The 21,424-nt window shown below is 43.5% G+C and overlaps 2 protein-coding genes and 2 long non-coding RNA genes across 6 annotated transcripts; 1 reads left to right on the forward strand and 3 right to left on the reverse strand.

Annotated features, from left to right (window-relative positions):
- The first annotated feature begins 554 nt into the window (after nt 1-554).
- rbpjl (recombination signal binding protein for immunoglobulin kappa J region-like) lies at nt 555-3,205 on the forward strand. Its single transcript, XM_041070863.1, has 5 exons — nt 555-611; nt 731-871; nt 1,853-2,009; nt 2,104-2,200; nt 2,824-3,205. Exons 1-5 carry the CDS (start codon nt 555-557, stop codon nt 3,119-3,121), a joined length of 750 nt encoding a protein of 249 aa, XP_040926797.1. The 3' UTR covers nt 3,122-3,205.
- A 3,154-nt stretch (nt 3,206-6,359) lies between these two features.
- LOC129604109 (uncharacterized) lies at nt 6,360-8,036 on the reverse strand. Its single transcript, XR_008694738.1, has 3 exons — nt 7,669-8,036; nt 7,158-7,258; nt 6,360-6,629 (listed from the first exon to the last, which is right to left on the reverse strand). It is a non-coding gene; the product is annotated as an uncharacterized LOC129604109 (long non-coding RNA).
- A 1,672-nt stretch (nt 8,037-9,708) lies between these two features.
- Nucleotides 9,709-17,329, reverse strand: LOC114856231 (CD276 antigen-like). Of its 3 annotated transcripts, none has more exons than XR_008694822.1 (7): nt 17,186-17,311; nt 16,751-16,771; nt 16,374-16,673; nt 13,769-14,041; nt 12,868-13,417; nt 12,459-12,549; nt 9,709-10,756 (listed from the first exon to the last, which is right to left on the reverse strand). XR_008694822.1 is itself a non-coding variant. In XM_029152033.3 (7 exons), the coding sequence occupies exons 1-7, from the start codon at nt 17,250-17,252 to the stop codon at nt 10,744-10,746; spliced, it is 789 nt and encodes a 262-aa protein (XP_029007866.1). In that variant the 5' UTR covers nt 17,253-17,310; the 3' UTR covers nt 9,709-10,743. The 3 variants fall into 3 exon arrangements, 2 of the variants coding, with proteins under 2 accessions (XP_029007866.1, XP_055365179.1); XM_029152033.3 differs by having other exon boundaries at nt 13,394-13,417; nt 17,186-17,310; XM_055509204.1 differs by lacking the exon at nt 16,751-16,771 and having other exon boundaries at nt 13,394-13,417; nt 17,186-17,329.
- A 2,113-nt stretch (nt 17,330-19,442) lies between these two features.
- LOC129604185 (uncharacterized) lies at nt 19,443-20,687 on the reverse strand. Its single transcript, XR_008694860.1, has 2 exons — nt 20,255-20,687; nt 19,443-20,171 (listed from the first exon to the last, which is right to left on the reverse strand). It is a non-coding gene; the product is annotated as an uncharacterized LOC129604185 (long non-coding RNA).
- Between the last annotated feature and the right edge of the window lie 737 nt (nt 20,688-21,424).

Below are 21,424 nucleotides of genomic sequence, written 5' to 3' on the forward strand. Positions count from 1 at the left end.
GATAAAGAGAATAACACGTCAATGTTAACAACCTGTTTCACAGCAATCAATTTAAATTATCCTTTCTGAGCTGTTCAACGTGTTCAGAGCTTCAACCTGCAGCTGTGATTCATGTTCCACACACAGGGCTGAAGGTGAACAGGGCTCAGAGGGTTAGAACCACACAGGCCTCATCCTGCCTTTAATCCTGTTTCACTCTGTTGCTGCTGCTTTAATCAGTAAATCTGTGAGCTGCAGCTGCTTGTTTCAGGTTCTAGACCAGCATCAGCTTCACACTGAGCTGAGACCTGGCTCCTGCTGCACCAGGTGGAGGTTGAGGTCGGACCCAAAGAAGCTGAAGCTAGAAAGGTTCAGCACAAAGACTCTAATGTGAAGCAGACTTTAATGTTCTGTGGTGTTTGAGAGCAGAAAGAAGTCAGTATGAGCCATCAGCCACACAGAACACTGCTTAATGGACAGATCCCATGACTCAGCATATCATGACTCAGCATATCATGACTCGGCATATCATGACTCGGCATATCATGACTCGGCATATCATGACTCGGCATATCATGACTCAGCATATCATGACCCAGCATATCATGACTCAGCATATCATGACTCAGCATGTCATGACTCAGCAGCTTTGTCAGCAGCTTCTCCTTCCTCCTGTCACATCAGTTGAAGCAGATCCATATTGATCAGTGTGAGCCTCCGTCAGTGTGTCCTCTGTCATCCTGTGGACCAGGTGATCCGTAAGGTCAACAAGCAGCACGCCGTCCTGGACGTGGACGAGCCGGTCTCTCAGCTCCACAAGTGCAGCCTCCAGTTCAGAGACGAGCCCCACGCCTTCCTGTGTCTGTGCAACGACGCCATCGTCCAGTACCGAGTGACGCAGCCGCCTGATGTGTCCTTCCTTCCTTCCTTCCTTCCTTCCTTCCTTCCTTCCTTCCTTCCTTCCTTCCTTCCTTCCTTCCTTCCTTCCTTCCCCTGTCCATCCTGCCTGCCTGCCTGCCTTCTTTTTTCTTCCTTCCTTCCTTCCTTCCTTCCTTCCTTCCTTCCTTCCTTCCTTCCTTCCTTCCTTCCTTCCTTCCTTCCTTCCTTCCTTCCTTCCTTCATGTCTCCTGTCCATCCCAGTCTCTCTCTCTCCCTCCTCCTTTCCTTCCTTCCTTCCTTCCTTCCTTCCTTCCTTCCTTCCTTCCTTTCAACCTCTTTTCCTTTCTTCCTCATTTCCTTCCTTCATCTTTCCCTCCCCCTTCTTTCCTTCCTTTATGTCTCCTATGTCCATACCAGCCTCTCTCCCTCTGTCCCTTCCTTCCTTCCTTCCTTCCTTCCTTCCTTCCTTCCTTCCTTCCTTCCTTCCTTCTTCCCTTCCTTCCTTCCTTCCTTCCTTCCTTCCTTCCTTCCTTCCTTCCTTCCTTCCTTCCTTCATATCTCCTGTCCATCCCAGTCTCTCTCTCTCCCTCCGTCCTTTCCTTCCTTCCTTCCTTCCTTCCTTCCTTCATTCCTTCCTTCTTCCCTTCCTTCCTTCCTTCCTTCCTTCCTTCCTTCCTTCCTTCCTTCCTTAATGTCTGTTGTGTCTATACCAGCCTCTTTCCTTCCTTCCTTCCTTCCCAGTCTCTCTCTCTCCCTCTGTCCTTTCCTTCCTTCCTTCCTTCCTTCCTTCCCTCCTTCCTTCCTTCCTTCCTTCCTTCCTTTCCGTTCCTTCCTTCATTTCCCCTGTCATCCCCCACTCTCTCTCTCTTCCCTCCCTCTCCTCCTCTTCCTTCCTTACCTTCCTTCCTTCCTTCCTCCTTCGTTCCTTCTTCCTTCCTTCTTCTTCCTTGCCTTCCTTCCTTTCCTTCCTTCCTTCACATATCCATCTCTCCAGGCTCAGCCCAGTCTCAGAGAACCCAGCAGAGTGGTTCTGAGCGACGGCGCCTGTTGGACATCATTGGAGGTGAAGCGGTGGAGTTTCACCTTTAAACCAGGGTCCAGCCTGCGTCCAGACACCAGTCAGTCCCGTTCCCAGTTATCACTGTTTAGAGGTAGCTTCAAAAGAACACTCATGTACTGTGTTGAGACACAAGACGTAAAAAACCCTCCTGAACTGAAGCTGTTGTGTTTGTGCAGTGTGAAAAGGTGGAGGACACGTCGCCACGCTGGAGGTCAGTGGAGAAAACTTCAGTCCTCATCTCAAAGTGTGGTTTGGAAACACGGAGGCCGAGACCATGTTCAGGTGAGACATGATGCAGAGAGGAGGGACGGAGGAGGAGGATGTAGTGAGTTCTGATCAACTGCTGAGACCTGACGCTCAGAGACACAGGTTCTGGACACGACTGGACCCAAACGCTCTGTGCTTCATGTTGAGCTCAACGTTCCCTCCACTCATCAGACTCTGAACCAACGTCTGAGCTGAGTCGCATGAAGAGCTTCAGACACGGACGCGTCTCTGACACATGCTCCCTGACGTCACACCTCAGGTCCAGCTGAGCTCTGAGTCGCAGGAAGTCAGAGCGGCGCCACCAGGTTCTGCAAACATTGCTCCGGTCCCAGCGGCTCAGAGGCTGTTTGTGTGAGAGGCTGCAGCCACAGAACATGATCCGTTTGTGGTGCAGCTCAGCTCAGGACGGAACGTTCTGCTGCTTCCTGGAGCTTCATGGAGGAACCAGCTCCGATCTCAGGTCCAAAGAACGTCTAGATCAGGGACTTCACCTCCGGACCTTTGGCTCTGAAGCCTTTGGGTCTCAGTTGGTTTCATTCAGGACTTTCTAGATCTCTGCATCACTGAGAAGCTGATCCCAGGTCAGGTTCAGCCTGAGTTGCAGCCTCTGACTCCGTGTTCTCCTGGTTCTCCCTCAGGTCTCCTAAGTCCCTGCTCTGCGTGGTTCCGGACGTCTCCGTGTTCAGGGACGGCTGGCGCTCTCTGCGGCGCCTCGTCTCCGTCCCGCTGGCTCTGGTCCGGTCCGACGGCCTCGTCTACCGCACCTCCTTCAGCTTCAGCTACAGCCCGGAGCTCCACCCCCCTCCGAGCGTCCGAGCGGCGGCAGCAGGAGGCGCAGACGGAGGAGCAGACGTGGGTCCAGACGACGACGTCCTGCTGGAGAGCATCCACCAGGAGTTCACCAGAGCCAACTTCCACCTGTTCATGCAGAGCTAGAACCGGGCTTTAGTTCTGCTCCGGTGGAAATGTCTGTTTGTCCAGAACCAGCGTCAGATAATAAAGAGCTTCTTGAAATCCTAACTAGTAGTTTGATGTGAAGCTGCTCCTGGACGGAGGAGGAAATAATGGCTCTGCTGGGATTCTGCACTTCCTTTGGCCTTTAAACGGCCTCTTGTCCCTGTGAAACCTGAGCCTGGACTCGCTGGTTCTGGTGCTTGTTACCGGGTCCAGAGGGAGAAGGTGTGTTGTTCTGGTCGTGCAGAGACGGAGCCAATGTGTGAGTGTGTGTGAATAAAGAGATGATGAATGGAACCATGTGAAGGTCTGAATGAAAAGGCTTCAACTCAGGACGGGAAGAACCCAGGAGTCGACCCAGTAAGAACCAAACAAGTGCAGCTTGGTTCTGACGCCGTCAGACGTCCTGGACGTGATGCGTTCAATATCAGTGAACATGAAGAAGTGAGCTAGAGAGTCTGAGGTTCTGACACACGGTCACATGTCTGTTCTGACGTTGGAGAGGAAAACCCAATGGAGTGTCGCCCCCACATCCTCAGATCCTCAACTGGTTCTGTGAACGTGTCTCTGAGTTACTTTGGATCAGAACCTGCCTGATGTCGACCTGCTGTCAGACCAACATGGACCAGTATTAAAGCTCTGAGGAGGATTTAGGTTCTGGAGGTCCGACCCGGTACCATCCAGGTGTTCAGCCTCAGGTTGACCTGAGATGTCGGTGCCTCTGTTGAAGGTGAACTCTCCTTTAACATTGGACCGACTCCAGCGACTCCTTCAGCAGAAGGTTCTTCCAGGAGTCCGGCTTCACGTGGACTCCTTCATCTGGGACAGAACCCCTCCATTTCTCCTCCACTTTGTCCCTTTGGCCTTTAAACCTCATTTAATCCAATTAAAGTCTGTAAAAGCCGACGAACTGAAGTTTCTGCTTGTTTGATCTTTGGAGGTTTATTCAGAAATAATGAAGTGATTCAAATCTTTTGGTTGTGACCAGAGAAGCAGGATCACAGCAGCGTGACTGGACCTCCCAGCTGCTGCCTGGTTCCATCTCAGCGCTGCCCCGTCTTCTCAGACGCAGAGCTGACCTCAGATCAGCGTTGGTGTTTGACTTCATGAAGGTGAGACTGAAGAGAACGGGACACGAGGAGGAGAACGTCCTGTCGTCTCCTCAGCAGCGAGGCTCCGTCCTCTCACTGTACTGCTCCTAGTCCTTGAACTTTCTTTAAGTCACATGTTTGTGTGAATTTGTGTTGCTGCATCAGACTGAGACATAATGTGAGCGACTGTAGTTCAGCTCCATCTGCTGGTCACATTAAGGAGCTTTACTCTGATCTCTGCTCAGCGTTGGACCGATGATGTCCACAAGTGATGACGTGGTTCTGTGGTTCTATACATGATACTGTGACATTAACAGGATGGTTCTGGAAACATTCAGTGCTGATCTCTGATCAGTCTGTGACGTTGGTGTTGTTTGTTCTGGTCCGTTGCTTTGCAGTGTTTTAGCTTTAAACCAGTTCTAGTCACAAACTGCAGTTGTGGCTAAATGTCATAAACTGGTTCCTGGCAGCTCAAACCTCCAGTCTCTGTCGCTGTGTTGTTGGTGGTTGTGTTTTTGGTGAATAGATCAGTGTGTGGAGGGCCCGTGCATGAAGTCAATAGTCGACGGACTTTCACAATAAAACGCCCAAGAGCATTTGAAGCGCAACATTGGTAAATATTTGTAACTCTTGAAGGATTGCGGTCGTGTTTTGACACATAATGAGACCCACATTGTTAACATTAACCAACGTAACAATTATTTATTTAAATCATTTATTTAACCAAGCTATTGGTAATCGACAGTTGTCAGCTAGTGCTGACAACTGTCGATTACGTTACGCCACATGGCGTTTGCTAAAGGAATGACAGGTCAGTCAGCTCGCCACCGTCGGGTCACTTACAGAATCACCTGCAAACAAAGCTAAGTTTTCTGTGCATCCTGCTTCATTAGACTGCAGCGATATCACGACCTTGTCGACACCTGATGAGGAAGAATTTAGCGCATCTGCGGTGTTCCGGTGATTTTTCAGTTTATAATGACACTGAAATCGCGTCCTCCTGCTTGGCCGGTTGATGCTCTTATGCCCAGGAAGACGCTCTAATGGTGTGCCCATTTTTCTATAGGCCATGTCATTTTTACCAAAAACAGCACACACACAAAAAGCTGTTAGTTAGTTATATACAGCATTCCACAAGTACTGTAAATTCCCCCACTGCCACTCTTTGTCTATCCCCACACCGTCTGACCCTGCCTTACAAAATAAACCTGTGTTTAAAGTCTGACAGACTTGGGCAGGCGTCGGACCCACATGCACAGCACAGAGGCGAGATGACGGTTAAACACAGGTTTATTTTGTAAGGCAGGGTCAGACGGTCCAGGTCATACACAAAGGCTCAGTAATGAAGTACAAAGGGAGCAGGCAATCTCTAGTCCAGTAATCAGGCAAGGTTCGGTACACAGGAGGTCTCGGTGAAGGTACAGGCAAGGGTTAAGCAAACTCACGGTCAGTTGGTCAGTCACGGTTCTTTCACAGGCTACGGTACAGACGAGGTTCAGGCAGGATACAATGGTCAAGGCAATCAGGGTCAAAACACAAGAGACTATACATGAATCGCTGGAAAGACGTTCGGAACTTAAGAAACTCAACAATCTGGCGGCTTGAGTCTGTGCGAGGTGGATGCTATATACTGGTAGGTGATTACTTAATTACTGACAGGTGTGAATACTGGGAACCGGTAAGTGAACTGCTGACTGAAACAAGAAGTAACAAAATAAAACAGGACATGGCGTGACAACAAGACATGGCGTGAAACATGACAAAGTTCATATGTTCACATGATGTTTAACATCAACTGAAGAGCCAATGTCCCCGTTCACAGGAAGTGGAGTCAAACCGAATAAACACAGGTTAAAAGGTTCTTCAGCTTCATGTTTGAACTGTCTCACATTAATGAACCTCAGGTTTTAGTTCTAGATGTGTCTTCATGTGTCATCCCACCTTCCCTGGTCTGGATCAGGGCAGTGTTTCCTGAGGGACAAGGCACCTATGTTGGACTTAGACCACCTGTGAAAAACCTAAATTATTGTTTTTTTGGCAATACCTCAATAAAAGCTGAAATATTATAAAACATTTGTCTGTTTTCCCTCATTAGGTATATACATACAAAAATAGTTCAGTGAAACAGCAATAGTCAAAGCCAACTTTATTTTTAACCAATGCACCAGCACTATAATGCTGGATAAGTTACCGTCACAGTTCAATTTGCAGACCACAAAATGAACGGGTAGGATTCATAGTTATGTTGAAAGCATAGTTCCTGGAGTGGAACAGGTACAGTCATGGGCAGTTGGCTGGGGAGATGTGAGGATCTTTTTTGTCTTCACGTGTTGGAAGACATCGGAAGCAGTGCAGCTGCTGTGCAGATGGAGGATGCAGCTGTTTTCCTTGACACCACTCTAGAAGGTATAAAGAATAGAATAGCAGATTAATGAAATGACCAGTATTTCCTATGTATCTCACAACCTTTACAGATCTAAACAATAAATAGAGGTAGTTAGATCAGTTTCAATGGTGTGTGGAGCAAACACGTTTTCAACTTATTTTATAGTGCTGGTTTGTTAAATCAAATGACATTAATGACCTCGTTTCTGTCAGGTTGCTCAAATTCTGCTCAGAGGGCCGTTGGGACAGGGATGTTTACAAGGTCCTCCATAGAACAACCTGAGTCCAGCAGGACTTTATTGAAGATGGTCTCCATCACATTTTCCACATAATCTGCTCCATAACACTAGAGTTACAAATTACCCGTCAACAGACTAAAATATCAAAATAAGTTGACCAACTGCATACAGAGTAAATACATAGACAATAATATAGATCAGATTATGAATACCACAACCACTGAAATGTGAAATGCAAAATCTCTGTCAAATAAAACTGCATATTGGCCAACAAATGATTATACTGCTGTTAAATGTACATACCTTTGCTCCTGAGGTGAGCACTCTTCTACTCTTCTACAACGTAGCCGCGTTTCAGTTTGAGAAGCAACCTCCTCGCGTTTCGGTAACTGGCATGCGTCAGCCTGTATAAAAAAACATGTCACGTTTACAGCTAAAGTAGCTGACTAGATAAGCAACAACACACATGTTAAGACTTAGATAGAACTTACAATAACCCAAATTCACGGGTCTACTCGGGCTAGAACATACACATGACAGGCTTGGTGGTAATTAGAAACACAGCAGACTCACAATTTACTAGCGCTAGCCGCTAACGCGCTAGCAGCTATAATGTGAGCTGAGTGAATGACCTCAGTACCATACATCACACGATTCGAACCGGACAAATGCTGGAGAGGCTTGGACTCATCCAAATTGCGTGGCAACGCAACGGTTCTAGCAATTAGCATTCCTTACACAGAAGGGAAGCTACATTATAAACAGAGAAACTTCTGGAGTACATACATCAAATAAATATCAAGCATGTACTTACGTTTGGGGAAGCAGCAAGTGGGCGCTTCTTCGACCTGAGTGACTTTTTCTTCTTTTGTCTTTTAAATGGCGGGTGGCAACCAACTGAAAGGTACATTAGCGCCACCTCCTATGGTAGACTGCGCAGTGAGTGACTTCTTCTTTTGTCTGTGACTGGAGTGACTGAAACGAAATTTCAGGTACATTTAGGGGTCCAGGTTTGTCTGGGGGGGCGAAGCTGGTTCTGTGATTGGTCAGCGCGAATGCAGACGTATCCAGTCCGCCAAATTTGAAACGTTGGTTCTTGAACCTGATTGGATAAACTCTCAAAAATGTGAAATAAGTAGGGGGCGTACTTCTAACACACCAGGAGTGTCTTAATGTGACCCAGGGAGTCAAATAAACGTACCAGAATGTCCAAAAAGTGAATTTTGCCTGTGCATGGACCTTTAACTTTCAACTTTAAAAAAGTTGGTAGAGCGTTAGAGGGTTGGTGAGCAGAAGGTCCCATGATCAAACTACCACCAGAGCACCAAGTGTGTCCTTTTTGTTCTGTTCAGCAGTTTAACAAGCAGCTGCTGAAACCAAGCAAATCTGTTAAGTAAACAGCCCAACCATATCCCCTGGCACCACACTGGCCTGCAGCACAAGGCCAGCAATTGGTGGGGGTTGTAATGGAAAAATTTTGCCTTTGTACTGTTTCTTATCCAACACAGTCGTCATGTGCTGGTTAGGTGCAATACTGAACTGAACATTCTTTCACAACCAACTAATCTCTTGCGCCCTGTCGTACATCAAGTCTAAACATCTGATGTTCCATTTGACTGACTAATAATTTATGATATATGTTTGTCTTTTACACCCGGACTCTGGCTCCATCCTATCTGACTCCCCACCAGACCCAAGGCTGTTAAAGCCAATGCATCTTGTCTTGGAAGCTCGGTGTTCCTTCCTTTGGATAACAAGACATGACGATGCAGAAGTGAGAAAGCAAACATTCTCACTCACAGCGAGATAAGGTGGCACAAACAATTCCATTGGTGCAGAGAGACGTTCCACCAGAGCCAGAGACAGGGGTTAAAAGGCAGAAGCAACGTGAGGATCGTGGGCTCTTTGCATCACACCTTCGTGGTGTGTGCACTGATCTCCCAGCTGGTTTTTGGTTTGTTGATGTGCACGATCAACATCCATGCTTTTTATTTGCTTTCCCCATTATTTTTATTTTCCTTTATTATTTCAATAAATCGAACAAAAGACGATCATCGTACCCCAGGCTGAAAACCGGACCCCCCACACTCCAAACGCACCACACGCATACAAACTCACACAAACACAGACGCATACACCCACCCACACGTACAACACACATCATCACATCAACACACACACACCATAAACTCTCTCACAACAAACTAGACAATCATACATGAACGAATGCACTCTCAGATACATTCTCACACCCACACCATTCGCTTGATCACATTCGTGGGGAGGGTAGGTCTCCGGTCTGCTGTCCATGTGGCCCCAGGCAGGGACCGCAGCTCCTCCCGAGCCCCGCCCAACCCCTCCAAGCCAGGGAAGGCAGAGGGCAGCAGAAAAGGTACCCCAGAACCCTGCAACCCAGCTTGGACGTGAGTGTGTGGAACTAAAGTGCACTGAAGGTGGGTGACACCTGCAGGAGCACGACCGCTGGCTGACGGTGTGTCCCCCGGACAGTGCCCCCCCTCACCCTAAATGTCTTTTTGCAGTTAAAACTGGGTGGTGATCTCTCCACCAGGGCCAGTGGGCGAGGCCACAACTGGCCTCAGCCCCAGGCCCCAGTGAAGGAGCCCACCCCCGGCCCTAAATGTATTTGTGTGTGGCTAAGTATGAGGAACTTTGGGAGATCGCCAATTCCAAGTGTGTCCTTGAGCAAGACACTTCACACTAACTCCATGCATGGCAGCCCACTGCTCCCCAGGGGATGGGTTAAATGCAGAAGACCAATTTTGTTGTTACATTGTATGTGATAATGAGCAGTAAAGGCTTTCTTCTTCTACATAGAAAAATCATCTACAACCTGTTTGAGTATATTATGTATTTTAATGTTTGCACAGTAAAAATTATTTAATTATGACAAATATTTTTTATGAGACAGAAACTAATTTAATTTCTCTACGAAACAATCTGATCTCAAGTAAAACCTGAATCTGAACTAAAATTATAACACTTATAAACAGTATCCAAACTTAATCAAACAATAAAGTAAATGTGTTTTAATATTGCAGCATAAAATACGGAATCTAACACTAATTAGATAAATCATAGAAATGTTACATCATGAAAATGAACTAACATGACAAACTCTGAAAAAGCTGAAGTTAATAAAATAAAAACGACTAAATGCATATAATGCAATGCAATAAACTGTAACTGTTTACTGTTAACCACATGAACATGTTCAGACTTTGGACCAACACTTTATACAGAATAGAAGGAACCATTAAATAAAAGTCACATTTTGTTGAATAGAGCAGCTAAATATTCACATTATAAACATCAAGCTTAAGCCAATGAATCAATTAGGCCTCTGATCACTTTAAACAGGGAACGACTGTTTCCTTCAGCTGGTTTCTCTATTCAGGTCTCAGGGTCGCTCACTTGTTCACAGAAAACATATATTTAATTATATATTTCATCAGGTGAACTATTTGGAATTGAAGCAAAACTGTTGGTAAAATCCTTTAAATGCTTTAACAGCAACTCAAGTTACATTTGACATCAAAGCTGCACAATAATGTAAATAATCATATTCACCAATGGTTCTGCAGCCCGTGTTTACGTGAAGCTGGAAGGTTTGACCATCAGGTTTCTGATGAATCATCAATGTCTGTTTATAGTGACATCAGACATTTACATCAACATGGACTGAAAACAGAAAAACAAAACCGAACACCTGTTCAGGTAAACACGGGGTGAACTAAGACAATGTAAAATAAAACTGTAACATCATGTTAGGTTGACGCATGTGGACACTAAAACAAAGTCCAGATAAGGTTCTGTGTCACATCCCGGTCTGGATTCAATGTCCCAACAAGATGTCTGGAGGTTGTCATGCCTAGATCCTCTTCCTAAGGAAATAACACAGAGGATTCGTTATTTCAATGAAACTTTCTTTACTTCAGAGACGTCACATTTTCTGTTTGTTTCCTTCGATGTGTTCTTTTGACACTAAGCAGCAACAACACAACTAAAGCCACACATGGTTGGCAGCAAAGAGCGGAGCTCTGTTTCTCCCACATGATTTAAGCTGGAGCAACAGACTGTGGTCTCTGAGCCCCAGCAGCATTCTGTAACATGTAACAGCTGCTTAGCTCTGTGTCACTGTAGGCGACAACGATGCTGCTGATCAACTGTGTCCAAGTGTTTGGGTGTTGGAAATCCAGTTTTGGAGTTTATCTAAGCAAAACCACAGATGGTTCTGTGAGTGGTCTGTTAAAAGTCGACATAGAGGAGTTTGAGGACCAAAAAAAAGTGCTAGGATGGCGTTGTGAAAAATATACCAAAATGTAAAAAAAAGAGAAATTGCACTTCTAACTGTGTCTAAACATGAACAAGAGAGACAAATAAATTTACCAGAATGTCTAAAAATCATTAGGTTTTTCTGGATCCTTTCCTGCACATACTGCAGAAAACACCATCAATCTTTACTAATACTAACTAATGGCTAAAGGCCGTAACTGGTGGAGATCCAACTAAATGACATCTGTGCAGCAAAAAGCATCAAGCGTTGATCAAAGGAGGACTTCACTGTCACCCACTGCTACTAACACACTGCTTTAAATCACCAGCACCAAGATGCTGATCCAGGAACAGCTGCTCCCACACTGACTCCACGCCTGACTCCAAAGGCTCAGTGATGGCTTTCACCCCTGATGTCACTTAATGCTCAGTGGTCTCAGTTTAAGATGCTGATTCATTGAATGTATACAATTTAAAGGTTCACAGCCTTTGATTCTAATTAATGATCCTGAGATCAGATGTTGGCGCACAAAACACATAGATTGTGATTAGTTTAGTTTCAGCAGGTCTCTATGAATCGTCCCTAACTCAGGAAACAATGGGGCTAAAAAGGTTTATTGAACCACCTCCAGAAAAAAAGTGAAGCTGAAGTTAAACTACCTGAACCTACTTTTAAAACTACTAAGTAGTTTGTCCTAACTGGTTCAAAGTTAATGCATCTAAACCTGTTTTTATTCTACATTGAATTATTGATCCTCAGAAACTGCACCAGTCTAAGTGTCTGTAAGAAACTGGAAGTAAAGAAGATTCAAGAAATGATGGAGGTAGAAGGGCACTGACTTTGAATCTCATGTAGATCAACACAACCAGAGTTTAGTTTCTGCTACGATGCTGCAGCAGCGATCACGTGTTCAACATGTGGATGATGTCACAGTGACGGAGCATCAGTCCATGTTCAGCTTCCTGGAGGCCGTCTGCACCTCAAGCTGCTGAACTACAGTCAAGGCTCAGAGTTGGACACAGACACCAGCTTTAGTTTCTACTAAGATCTGAGCTGATGAACAGGAAAAGAGCCTCAGTCACAACGTGGACCATGAGAGGAAACATTGAAATGTGTCTGAAGCACAACGTTCATGTCTCTGCCTCAACTTCTACAAGAATTTAACCTGAACCTCATCAGTTCAGCTGCAAGAAATGACGTCTGAACATCATTTGACATTTAGGAACATTTGAAGTGGACGAAGAATAAAAACAGAAGCTGATGGAACAAAACATTCTGATGTTATAATGATGAAAATACATTCAGCTTACCTGATTCTGAGTATGTATATAACCAAAACTACAATTATAAGAGCCAAAACTGCTAAAGCAACCAACCCAATGATCAATGGGATGTTTGACCCTGAAACACAGAACAAACGTTAGTGTGACACAGATAATGGAGGTGAAACATTGTTTCTTCATCCTGATCATCACACAATCAATAAAACTGATCAAAGCTGAGAACATTTGTTAAAACATCAAACCTCAGTTAATACGATGATGAAAACCCGTTATTGTTATAAAATAAAACTATATGAACATAAAATAATATTTTCAAACATAAACATAATTTAAAGTGAGGTTTTTGTGGGACTTAACAACATGGATCCAGCGTCTAAAAGCCAAGAGTCACTGACATCTCAGAGTAAATGAGACTAAATAATTATTAAATTAAAACCTGCTGTTGTTTCATTTAGTGACTCGACTGATGCTTTGGTCCAAAGCGACGACCTCACAAGGCAGCAGTTCACCACGTGGCATCAAACTAGCAACCCTCCACCCTGTTTGACGTGTGAGCCTCCTCCTGGTGAAACCCTGAGGCTCCACGTGGTCCAGGATCCACCAGGAAGAGACCGACACATGAGCAGAGCGTGATCTGCTGAAGAAGAGCGAGCGTCGTCCTGGACGCCTCATGAGGAGTCGCACTCGGCTTTGCTGCCTTGCTTCACTGCTGCCTCAACTGAAGCTTCATGCTTCCTGCTCTGCTCCATCAATCAGAGGAATCACATCATGAGCCAGTGACGACGCAGCGACGCCAACGACCATGAGCTTTAAACTATTTACAGCCACTGTTGTTACAATGAAGCTTTAAACATGTGGTGCAGGAACCGATCTGCTCCACAGCAACAGGAGACATCTACAGTCACAGATCAAAGGTGGTGAATTGAGGATCTGGAGGGAAACTCATTGATGGTGGGACTCACCTGATGTGTTCTTTAAGTCTTCATCTAAATAAAAAATACAACATGTCAATCAACATCTGATCTCACATTTACAGACACAAATGTTTTGTTCAAATCTTAAATAGAAATAACAAATCACATTTTAACTGATACGTTTCCGATAAGAAACTGTCATGATACTTGATGAACTAAAGAAACATGATGTGGTCACAGCTGTTTGGTTGTGAACCTGACACAGATTTATTAACTATCAGACAAATGTTTGAGATTCTCCAAAAATATCTCAGCTGCTTTATAAATGAGTGAAATTCTTAATAATTCCTAAACAATATCAACATTGGTAGATTTAATTTGAAAAAGAACTAAACTTATCAATCTGGTTACACAGAAACTCACCTTTGACAGTGACATAATCATCAACTTGATGACTGAGTTCATCCATTGTTGCTACACAGCGATAATCGTCACTCTTTTTCACAGTAGTTTTGAGGATGTAGATTTTTCCACTTTGTGTGTTGTTTATCTGTTCAGTAAGTTTGTTTCCAGAGCTGTCGAACCAGGAGATGTTCAGTTGAAAATCAGGAGACGCATTTGAAACCAGACACTGCAGCAGGACCCCGTCCGACCCCACTTTTGTGTCTTTTTCGATTTGCAGCTTTGCAACTTTATCTGTGAACACAAACAATAACTTAAAGATTAAACATGTGAGTTTGAATTTTTGTTTAATTTAAATGAGAATGACACATTGGTAGTTACACAACCTAAGTAACTCTTCAATTAGTGTTAATTAACCAGCTCAACTACAGACACATTAAATTATTTTCTTATTCAGGTTATGAGGGTTTTAAATAACAGAAACTCTAATTACACATTTTTGCTTGAATCTAACAATACATTTGAATCATATAACTTTAAGTACTGAGTTATTTCATGTGTCTTTATTATATTGAATAATGTAATTTATTCCAACCCTAACAAAACAGTACATTTACTGGTGTTGGTAAAAAGTAAAGAAAACTTTATTGTGATGGTCGATAGGTGTCAAACTGTGACACACATAGTTATAATGTGAGCCTGTCGTTATAGAATCCAGTAACAGTATCATAACCTGTGAGCTTTTACTGCTGAACGTCTTTTCTTCGCGTCACTGCTTCGGTCGAACTCACCAGGAAATTCACTGCTTCGGTCCTTTAACCGTTAAAAGCGCGGAGGATGGATGCGACCGACATTTACACGTTCACGAGACAAACGAAACGTGTTGGACGTGAATGTTCACAAACATGATTTAGGTCGTTTATAAGGGCTAACTGTTCGTTTTCCTCCGTACATAGGAATCAACGTAACGAACGTACGACATGTAAACATAACGTCCCACTTTACGACAGTGAACGTTTAGCTCCAACACGTTCACCTGGTTCCTCACTTTATACACAACTAAAGCCCAGGACAGGTTATATACGCTAACGGAGAGCTTATATAAGATAACAGGGGGTGGAGTTACAGGAAACACATTCATAGATTAAAACAAACTCTGGTTAAATGGGTTTAATATTAAATAAAACAAAATACAAACATTAATGTTACCGTCAATTAGTTCTTACCCTCCTCCCTAACCAGTCACACGGCGACGTCAGCGTCGGGTGTGAAGCAGACAAACGATTTAACCAATGTTTAGTATCTCAAACGCCTAGAAACAAAACTAGCCAATAAGCATGTGACGACAATTCAGGGATTGTGTAGCTAACAAACTTTTACCCGATTCATTTTATCAAAGTTGATCATGAATAAATACGCTGCACGTGCGTTTTTTTATTTCCTTTGACAGAAAGTAATCACGAATGTAAACGAATGTGGTCGACACGTGACCATATATGGTAGTCAATCTTGTCGGACTTTTGGTGACAGTTTGTTAAGTTTTATATGTCAAATCTGACACAACTTAAAAGATTGAAATTTAACCCATTACATTTACACGTGTTTAATTCATACTCGGACATTATTCCACTGTAATTAAATGTTTTATGCTATTATTTGTTATTAGAGCAGCTTTGAGAAGCGCCGCAGACACCTGCTGGTTAATATCTGAACTGCACTTAATCAAAATCTCAGTCACGTTTATCTAGAAACCTGGAGTTTGGTACAAAGCTGACAAACAGAGGAGGAGAGGTTAGTTATTTCAACCCTGAAGCCTTTGTTATGACTGAATTACAGTTTTAGGAAACAGACAGTGGGAAAAGATATAAAAAAGCATTCAGTATGTTTGAATTTGACACTTTAAAAATTGTATTCTCTCAGCTTTAACTAAGATTCACCAACATAATGAAACCTGTCAGAGTTTGTTACTAGAGTTTTGTTATTACAAGAACTTAATTAAAATGTATCAGTTCCTGGTCATTCTGGAATTTTATACAGTTCAAGCTGAAAAGGTTTTAAAAGACAAAGCCATAAACAATAAAATGAGCTGCATGAGGTTAATTCACCACCTAAAATGAAAGACAAAAAAAATAGACTTAAATTTTTTTTTAGAAAATAACATGTTACATATCATCTTGGTTCTAATTCTGTCTGAAAAGTGTGGGAGGAATATTATTGGATATGTTGGACAACTTTACAGTCATACAATTAGAAGAGATTAAATGTGAGCAGACTCAGGTTTGCACTCATAAAACTATCTAAATCCTGACGTGATGAGGTTTGTTAACCTGATCACATGTCGACACCTGGAGCTTTGATACAGACGTTAGAACATCAGAGTCACTGTCCATCATTTGTGCAGCAGCTCAACATCAACTACTTTAACATCACTGTCATTCATTGAAACTATTCCAACATTAACAATGACTTCGTTTCTGAACATGAGGTTCAGGCAGCTCATTAAAAAGCAGAAGAAACAGACATTCATCACAACATCAGCTTCAGATTCATCGTGGTTCTAGTTCATCACTTAATTCCTGCATCACAGAGAAAAAGACAGAAATGAAGCAAGTTACAAATTACTCACCAACAACAAGACGGACGCTGAAGATTTGGTCATTTCCTAAATGACAAGTGTAGTCTCCACTGTCAGGCACTTTAGTATCTCTGATTTTTATGGAGGCGTTACCGTTCTTCAGTTCACTAGCAAAATGAGACACGCGACCTTTGAACTCCTTATCTTGACCTGATAATGAATCACGTTCACACAGGTAAACATCCTTCTTTCCATCTTTCTTCCACTCAAACCGCTCAGACACAATGTTCTTGTTCTTGATGTAACAGGGCAGAGTCACATCATTGCCTTCTTTCACTCTGATCACTGGACCTGGAAACATTTAGATCCGGATTAGTTCAGTACAACTTGTTCTTGTTAATGGAACAAGGCAGAGTCACATTACTTACTTCTTTCAACCTGACCCCGATCTGAAAAATTAAAACGCCTTTTAAACCATTTTTGAAATACAGAAGTTACACAGACCTGAGTTTCAAACCAGTGTCTAACGTTTATGTTTCCTGTTCTGACATTATAACAATTAACTCCATTTCCTGTCGGAGGCGACGCCCTGAATGATCAACATAGAATCCAGAGCTCAGTGATGGACAGAGCTGCAACTGATCACGACGGTTGATTTTCTGTTTTCATATTTATCTGCTCTGATTATTAGTCATCAACCTGCTGACGTGGCAGAGAAAGACGCTGTCTTCACTCCTCAGGTTAAAGAGGCTGTTTCCTGTTTTAGCTTTAATTATTAAATCTGTTTCATTCAGCTTAAACTGAACGTTTCTCACCGTTTCATCCAGTTTTAGTTCTTATTAGGTCTGATAAACGTTTCTCACCGTTTCTATCAGCAAACGTTGATCCAGACAAATGCACGAGGCAGAGACTCAGAAGAAGCAGCTCCATCTCTGACAGACTCCTCTGAACAATGAGGCTGCTGCATTAACTGCGATGGTTATAATCATTGCAGTTTCACTTTCGGTTTCTCAGTTTTTTCATCCTCCACAATAAGACAAAATGTTTAATGTACCGGATGTGAAGGTGAAGCATCAGAAGAGATAATGAAAAAACAGAAACGCACAATGACACAATTTAACAGATTAATTTTATTGATCCAACCATAAACAGATCAGATTTAACCTCCTGGTTCTGGTCTCGTACTGGTTTTATTATTATATTATTTGTTGGTTGTATCAGCTGCTGCAGTTCAGTTCAGAAACTGAAAACAATCTGAGTCTTTGTATTTTTATTACAAACATATTCAAGCTTTGCTGCAATTTAACATTTTTACCAGAGGCTCTAACACTGTTCACCAGCAACACTCAGATTTACAGTGAATGAATGAAGAAAAAAAGCTCAGAACTTGTTATTGGACTGTAGTATTTCTTAGTATTAGTATTAGTAGTAGTAGTAGTATTTCTGCAACATCGCTGCTACTTTCAGACCTGTTTTAGTGTTTCTCCTCCAACTAACCTGAACTCACCACCTCTTCACCACATGAGTCTTAAAACGTGTCACGTGTTCATATCCTGTAGCTGCACATTTGTACGAGCACTTTATGGCGTCTCTTGTCTCCTTTGTATAAGTGACTTTGTGTGTAGTAATGTCAGTGTTGTAAATCTATGTTGTATTTACGTTGCATGTATGTAGCACCAAATGTCTGTAGGATTGTGTAACATTTACAGGTTTAGTAGATGATGTTCGACCTGCTCAGTTTCCTGTTTCACCCTCTCTGAATGTTGAATTTTTTTCACCGCTGCACAAGCTGAAAATTATTGCATGAAGCAACATGTTATCAGACCTAAAGACGTCTGTAAAGAAGAGGATGTTTCTCAACCTTTTCACAACAAGTGGACTGCAGCCAAGGGAAACTTCTGGCTTTTTACCAATATGATGCTTTATTGTAGTAAACAGGATGATGAAGCGATTAAATGTTGTAAATTTAAATGTAAACAGGTGGATTTAACTTCCTTTGATGGGGAATTGACCTGATTAAGAGCTGCTGTTTTAAAAGTTGAATAAGATTCACAAACAGTTTGTTAGAAAGTGACAGTTATGACTCAGACATTCAGCAACATTATAATTAGACTCTGTGACTCCTTCACATCGACCAGCAATAAGTTACTGTCAGTTACTGTCAGTGACTCAGTGATCATTAATTTCTGCTTCTCAAACACACAACTCCTGAACAGGATCCAACTGAATCACAACCTGAAGTAAACACTCAGTGACCTTCACCCTCATTGACTGATACGATGAAAGCAAATAGAAAAGAGGTGAAGCAGCTGCAGGAACATTAGATCTGATCATTAAACAACATCAGAAACAAGAGGAAACTTTATTGGACCCAACCTTCACTTTGTCAAACAGGAAACAAAAGTAAAATGTTCCACAAAAACGTGTCCTGATAAAACAATGATAAAATCCTTCATCATTGTTTTTTTGTGTGAATATATTTAGTGGTTTTGTTTGTTGCTTGATGAAGGTATGGGGCTGATTCATTTCCTTTAGTTTCATCTGGTTAGAAAAGAAGAAGTTGCATTAAACTAAAGAGGAAGTTCAGACGTTCACGTCACGTTTAACATGAACTGAACAGACGATTGGTACAGTTCACAGGAAGTGGAGTCAAACTAAATAAACACAGGTTAAAATGTTCTTCAGCTTCATGTTTGAACCGACTAACATTAATGAACCTCAGGTTTTAGTTCTAGATGTTTCTTTGCTGCCTGAACACTGAGACGCTGATGATGACGTGTTCATGCTTCATATTCTTGTTAACGGGCTTCAGGTTCCTGGAACTTTCAGAGTTGTGGTAGTTTCATATCACACAATCGGTTTCATTTCTCTGCTCAGCAACGAAGATGACAGATACCAACAGGAAACGTTCACACAAATCTATTATTATTATTATAACAGAGTGAAACAGTTCAGAGATCAAGAATCTGCAGCCAAAGGTCTGAGAGGACATGTTTAATGTCAGAATAAAGTTTGGAGAAATAAACTGGACATTGACGTCTTCGAACAAGGTTTTTGTCCTTCAGACGGGGATACAACGCTGGAACTGGGCCTGATGTGTTGTTGTGTCTGAGCACAGACACACACACACGCACACACACACACACACACACACACACACACACACACACACACACACACACACACACACACACACACACACACACACACACACACACACACACACACACACACACACACACACACACACACACACACACACACACACAGCTCTGTGTTACAGTGTAGTGTGGATCTGATCATCAGACTCACGTGAACTAAGGTTACTCTAGTTCAGTCCTGTTATTGAACCTGTTACTGAAGTCTTGTTGCTGCTGCCTGAACTCTGTCTGTGCCGTCGCTTTAGCTAATCCAACTGTTGCCAGTCTGCTCCTCCTGTACTCCGTCTCTGCCTGCGCCTTGTCTGTACCTCTGGACAACTGGGAATCGACCTCTGTCTGTACCTTGACCTACAGATTCTTATTAAATTCTCTATACTTACTCCACTGTGCATGTGGGTCCACTATATAAAGTGTTCTGACAGTTTGAGTCCAACCTGCCTTATGGCCTATTCACCAGTTGTGTCCAGAACCTAAGCCTGTGTCTCTTAACGTCTGCCTCCTGTTCAGGCCGTCAGGTCTCAGCTCATTGATCAGAACTCACTACATCCTCCTCCTCCGTCCCTCCTCTCTGCATCATGTCTCACCTGAACATGGTCTCGGCCTCCGTGTTTCCAAACCACACTTTGAGATGAGGACTGAAGTTTTCTCCACTGACCTCCAGCGTGGCGACGTGTCCTCCACCGTTCACCTGCACAAACACAACAGCTTCAGTTCAGGACGGGTTTTTACGTCTGTGTCTCAACGCAGTTCATGAGTGTTCTTTGAAGCTACCTCTAAACCAGTGATAACTGGGAACGGACTGACTGGTGTCTGGACGCAGGCTGGACCCTGGTTAAAGGTGAACTCCACCGCTTCCACTCCAATGATGGTCCAACAGGCGCCGTCGCTCAGAACCACTCTGCTGGGTTCTCTGAGACTGGGCTGAGCCTGGAGAGATGGATATGTGAAGGAAGGAAGGAAGGAAGGAAGGAAGGAAGGAAGGAAGGAAGGAAGGAAGGAAGGAAGGAAGGAAGGAAAGGAGAGAAGGAGAGAGCCTGGTATACACATAAGAGACATTAAGGAAGGAAGGAAGGGAAGAAGGAAGGAAGGAAGGAAAGGAGAGAAGGAAAGGAGAGAAGGAGAGAGGCTGGTATAGACACAAGAGACATTAAGGAAGGAAGGAAGGAAGGAAGGAAGGAAGGAAGGAAGGAAGGAAGGAAGGAAAGGTGGAGAGAAGTGAGCAGAGGCTGGGTATAGACACAAGGAGACATTAGGAAGGAAGGAAGGGAGGAAGGAAGAGAAGGAAGGAAGGAAGGAAGGAAGGAAGGAAGGATGAAGGAAGGAAGGAAGGAAGGAAGGAAGGAAGGAAGGAAGGAAGGAAGGAAGGAAGGAAGGAAGGAAGGACGGAGGGAGAGAGAGAGACTGGGATGGACAGGAGACAGGAAGGAAGGAAGGAAGGAAGGAAGGAAGGAAGGAAGGAAGGAAGGAAGGAAAGGAGAGAAGGAGAGAGGCTGGTATAGACACAGGAGACATTAAGGAAGGAAGGAAGGAAGGAAGGAAGGAAGGGAGAAGGGAGGAAGGAAGGAAGGAAGGAAGGAAGGAAGGAAGGAAGGAAGGAAGGAAGGAAGGAAGGAAGGAAGGAAGGAAGGAAAGGAGAGAAGGAGAGAGGCTGGTATAGACACAGGAGACATTAAGGAAGGAAGGAAGGAAGGAAGGAAGGAAGGAAGGAAGGAAGGAAGGAAGGAAGGAAGGAAGGAAGGAAGGAAGGAAGGAAGGAAGGAAAGGAGAGAAGGAGAGAGGCTGGTATAGACACAGGAGACATTAAGGAAGGAAGGAAGGAAGGAAGGAAGGAAGGAAGGAAGGAAGGAAGGAAGGAAGGAAGGAAAGGATGGAGGGAGGGAGAGAATGAAAATGTGTGTTTTAAGCTCTCGTCCACAACGCTCTATTTTCGGAGTGTGTCGG

The sequence above is a fragment of the Betta splendens genome, chromosome 5 (genome assembly GCF_900634795.4).
Source record: "Betta splendens chromosome 5, fBetSpl5.4, whole genome shotgun sequence".
Taxonomy (NCBI): domain Eukaryota; kingdom Metazoa; phylum Chordata; class Actinopteri; order Anabantiformes; family Osphronemidae; genus Betta; species Betta splendens.

Bases quoted from the DNA above. Each gene is read 5' to 3' on its own strand.
- rbpjl (XM_041070863.1), top strand. From the start codon at position 555: ATGACTCAGCATATCATGACCCAGCATATCATGACTCAGCATATCATG. The intron at 872-1,852 runs GTGACGCAGCCG...CCATCTCTCCAG, and splicing joins ACGCCATCGTCCAGTACCGA to GCTCAGCCCAGTCTCAGAGA. The intron at 2,010-2,103 runs GTAGCTTCAAAA...CAGTGTGAAAAG, and splicing joins CCAGTTATCACTGTTTAGAG to GTGGAGGACACGTCGCCACG.
- LOC114856231 (XM_029152033.3), bottom strand. From the start codon at position 17,252: ATGGAGCTGCTTCTTCTGAGTCTCTGCCTCGTGCATTTGTCTGGATCA. The intron at 16,772-17,185 runs GTGAGAAACGTT...TTAATTTTTCAG, and splicing joins AACGTTTGCTGATAGAAACG to ATCGGGGTCAGGTTGAAAGA. The intron at 16,674-16,750 runs GTAAGTAATGTG...AAATGTTTCCAG, and splicing joins TCGGGGTCAGGTTGAAAGAA to GTCCAGTGATCAGAGTGAAA.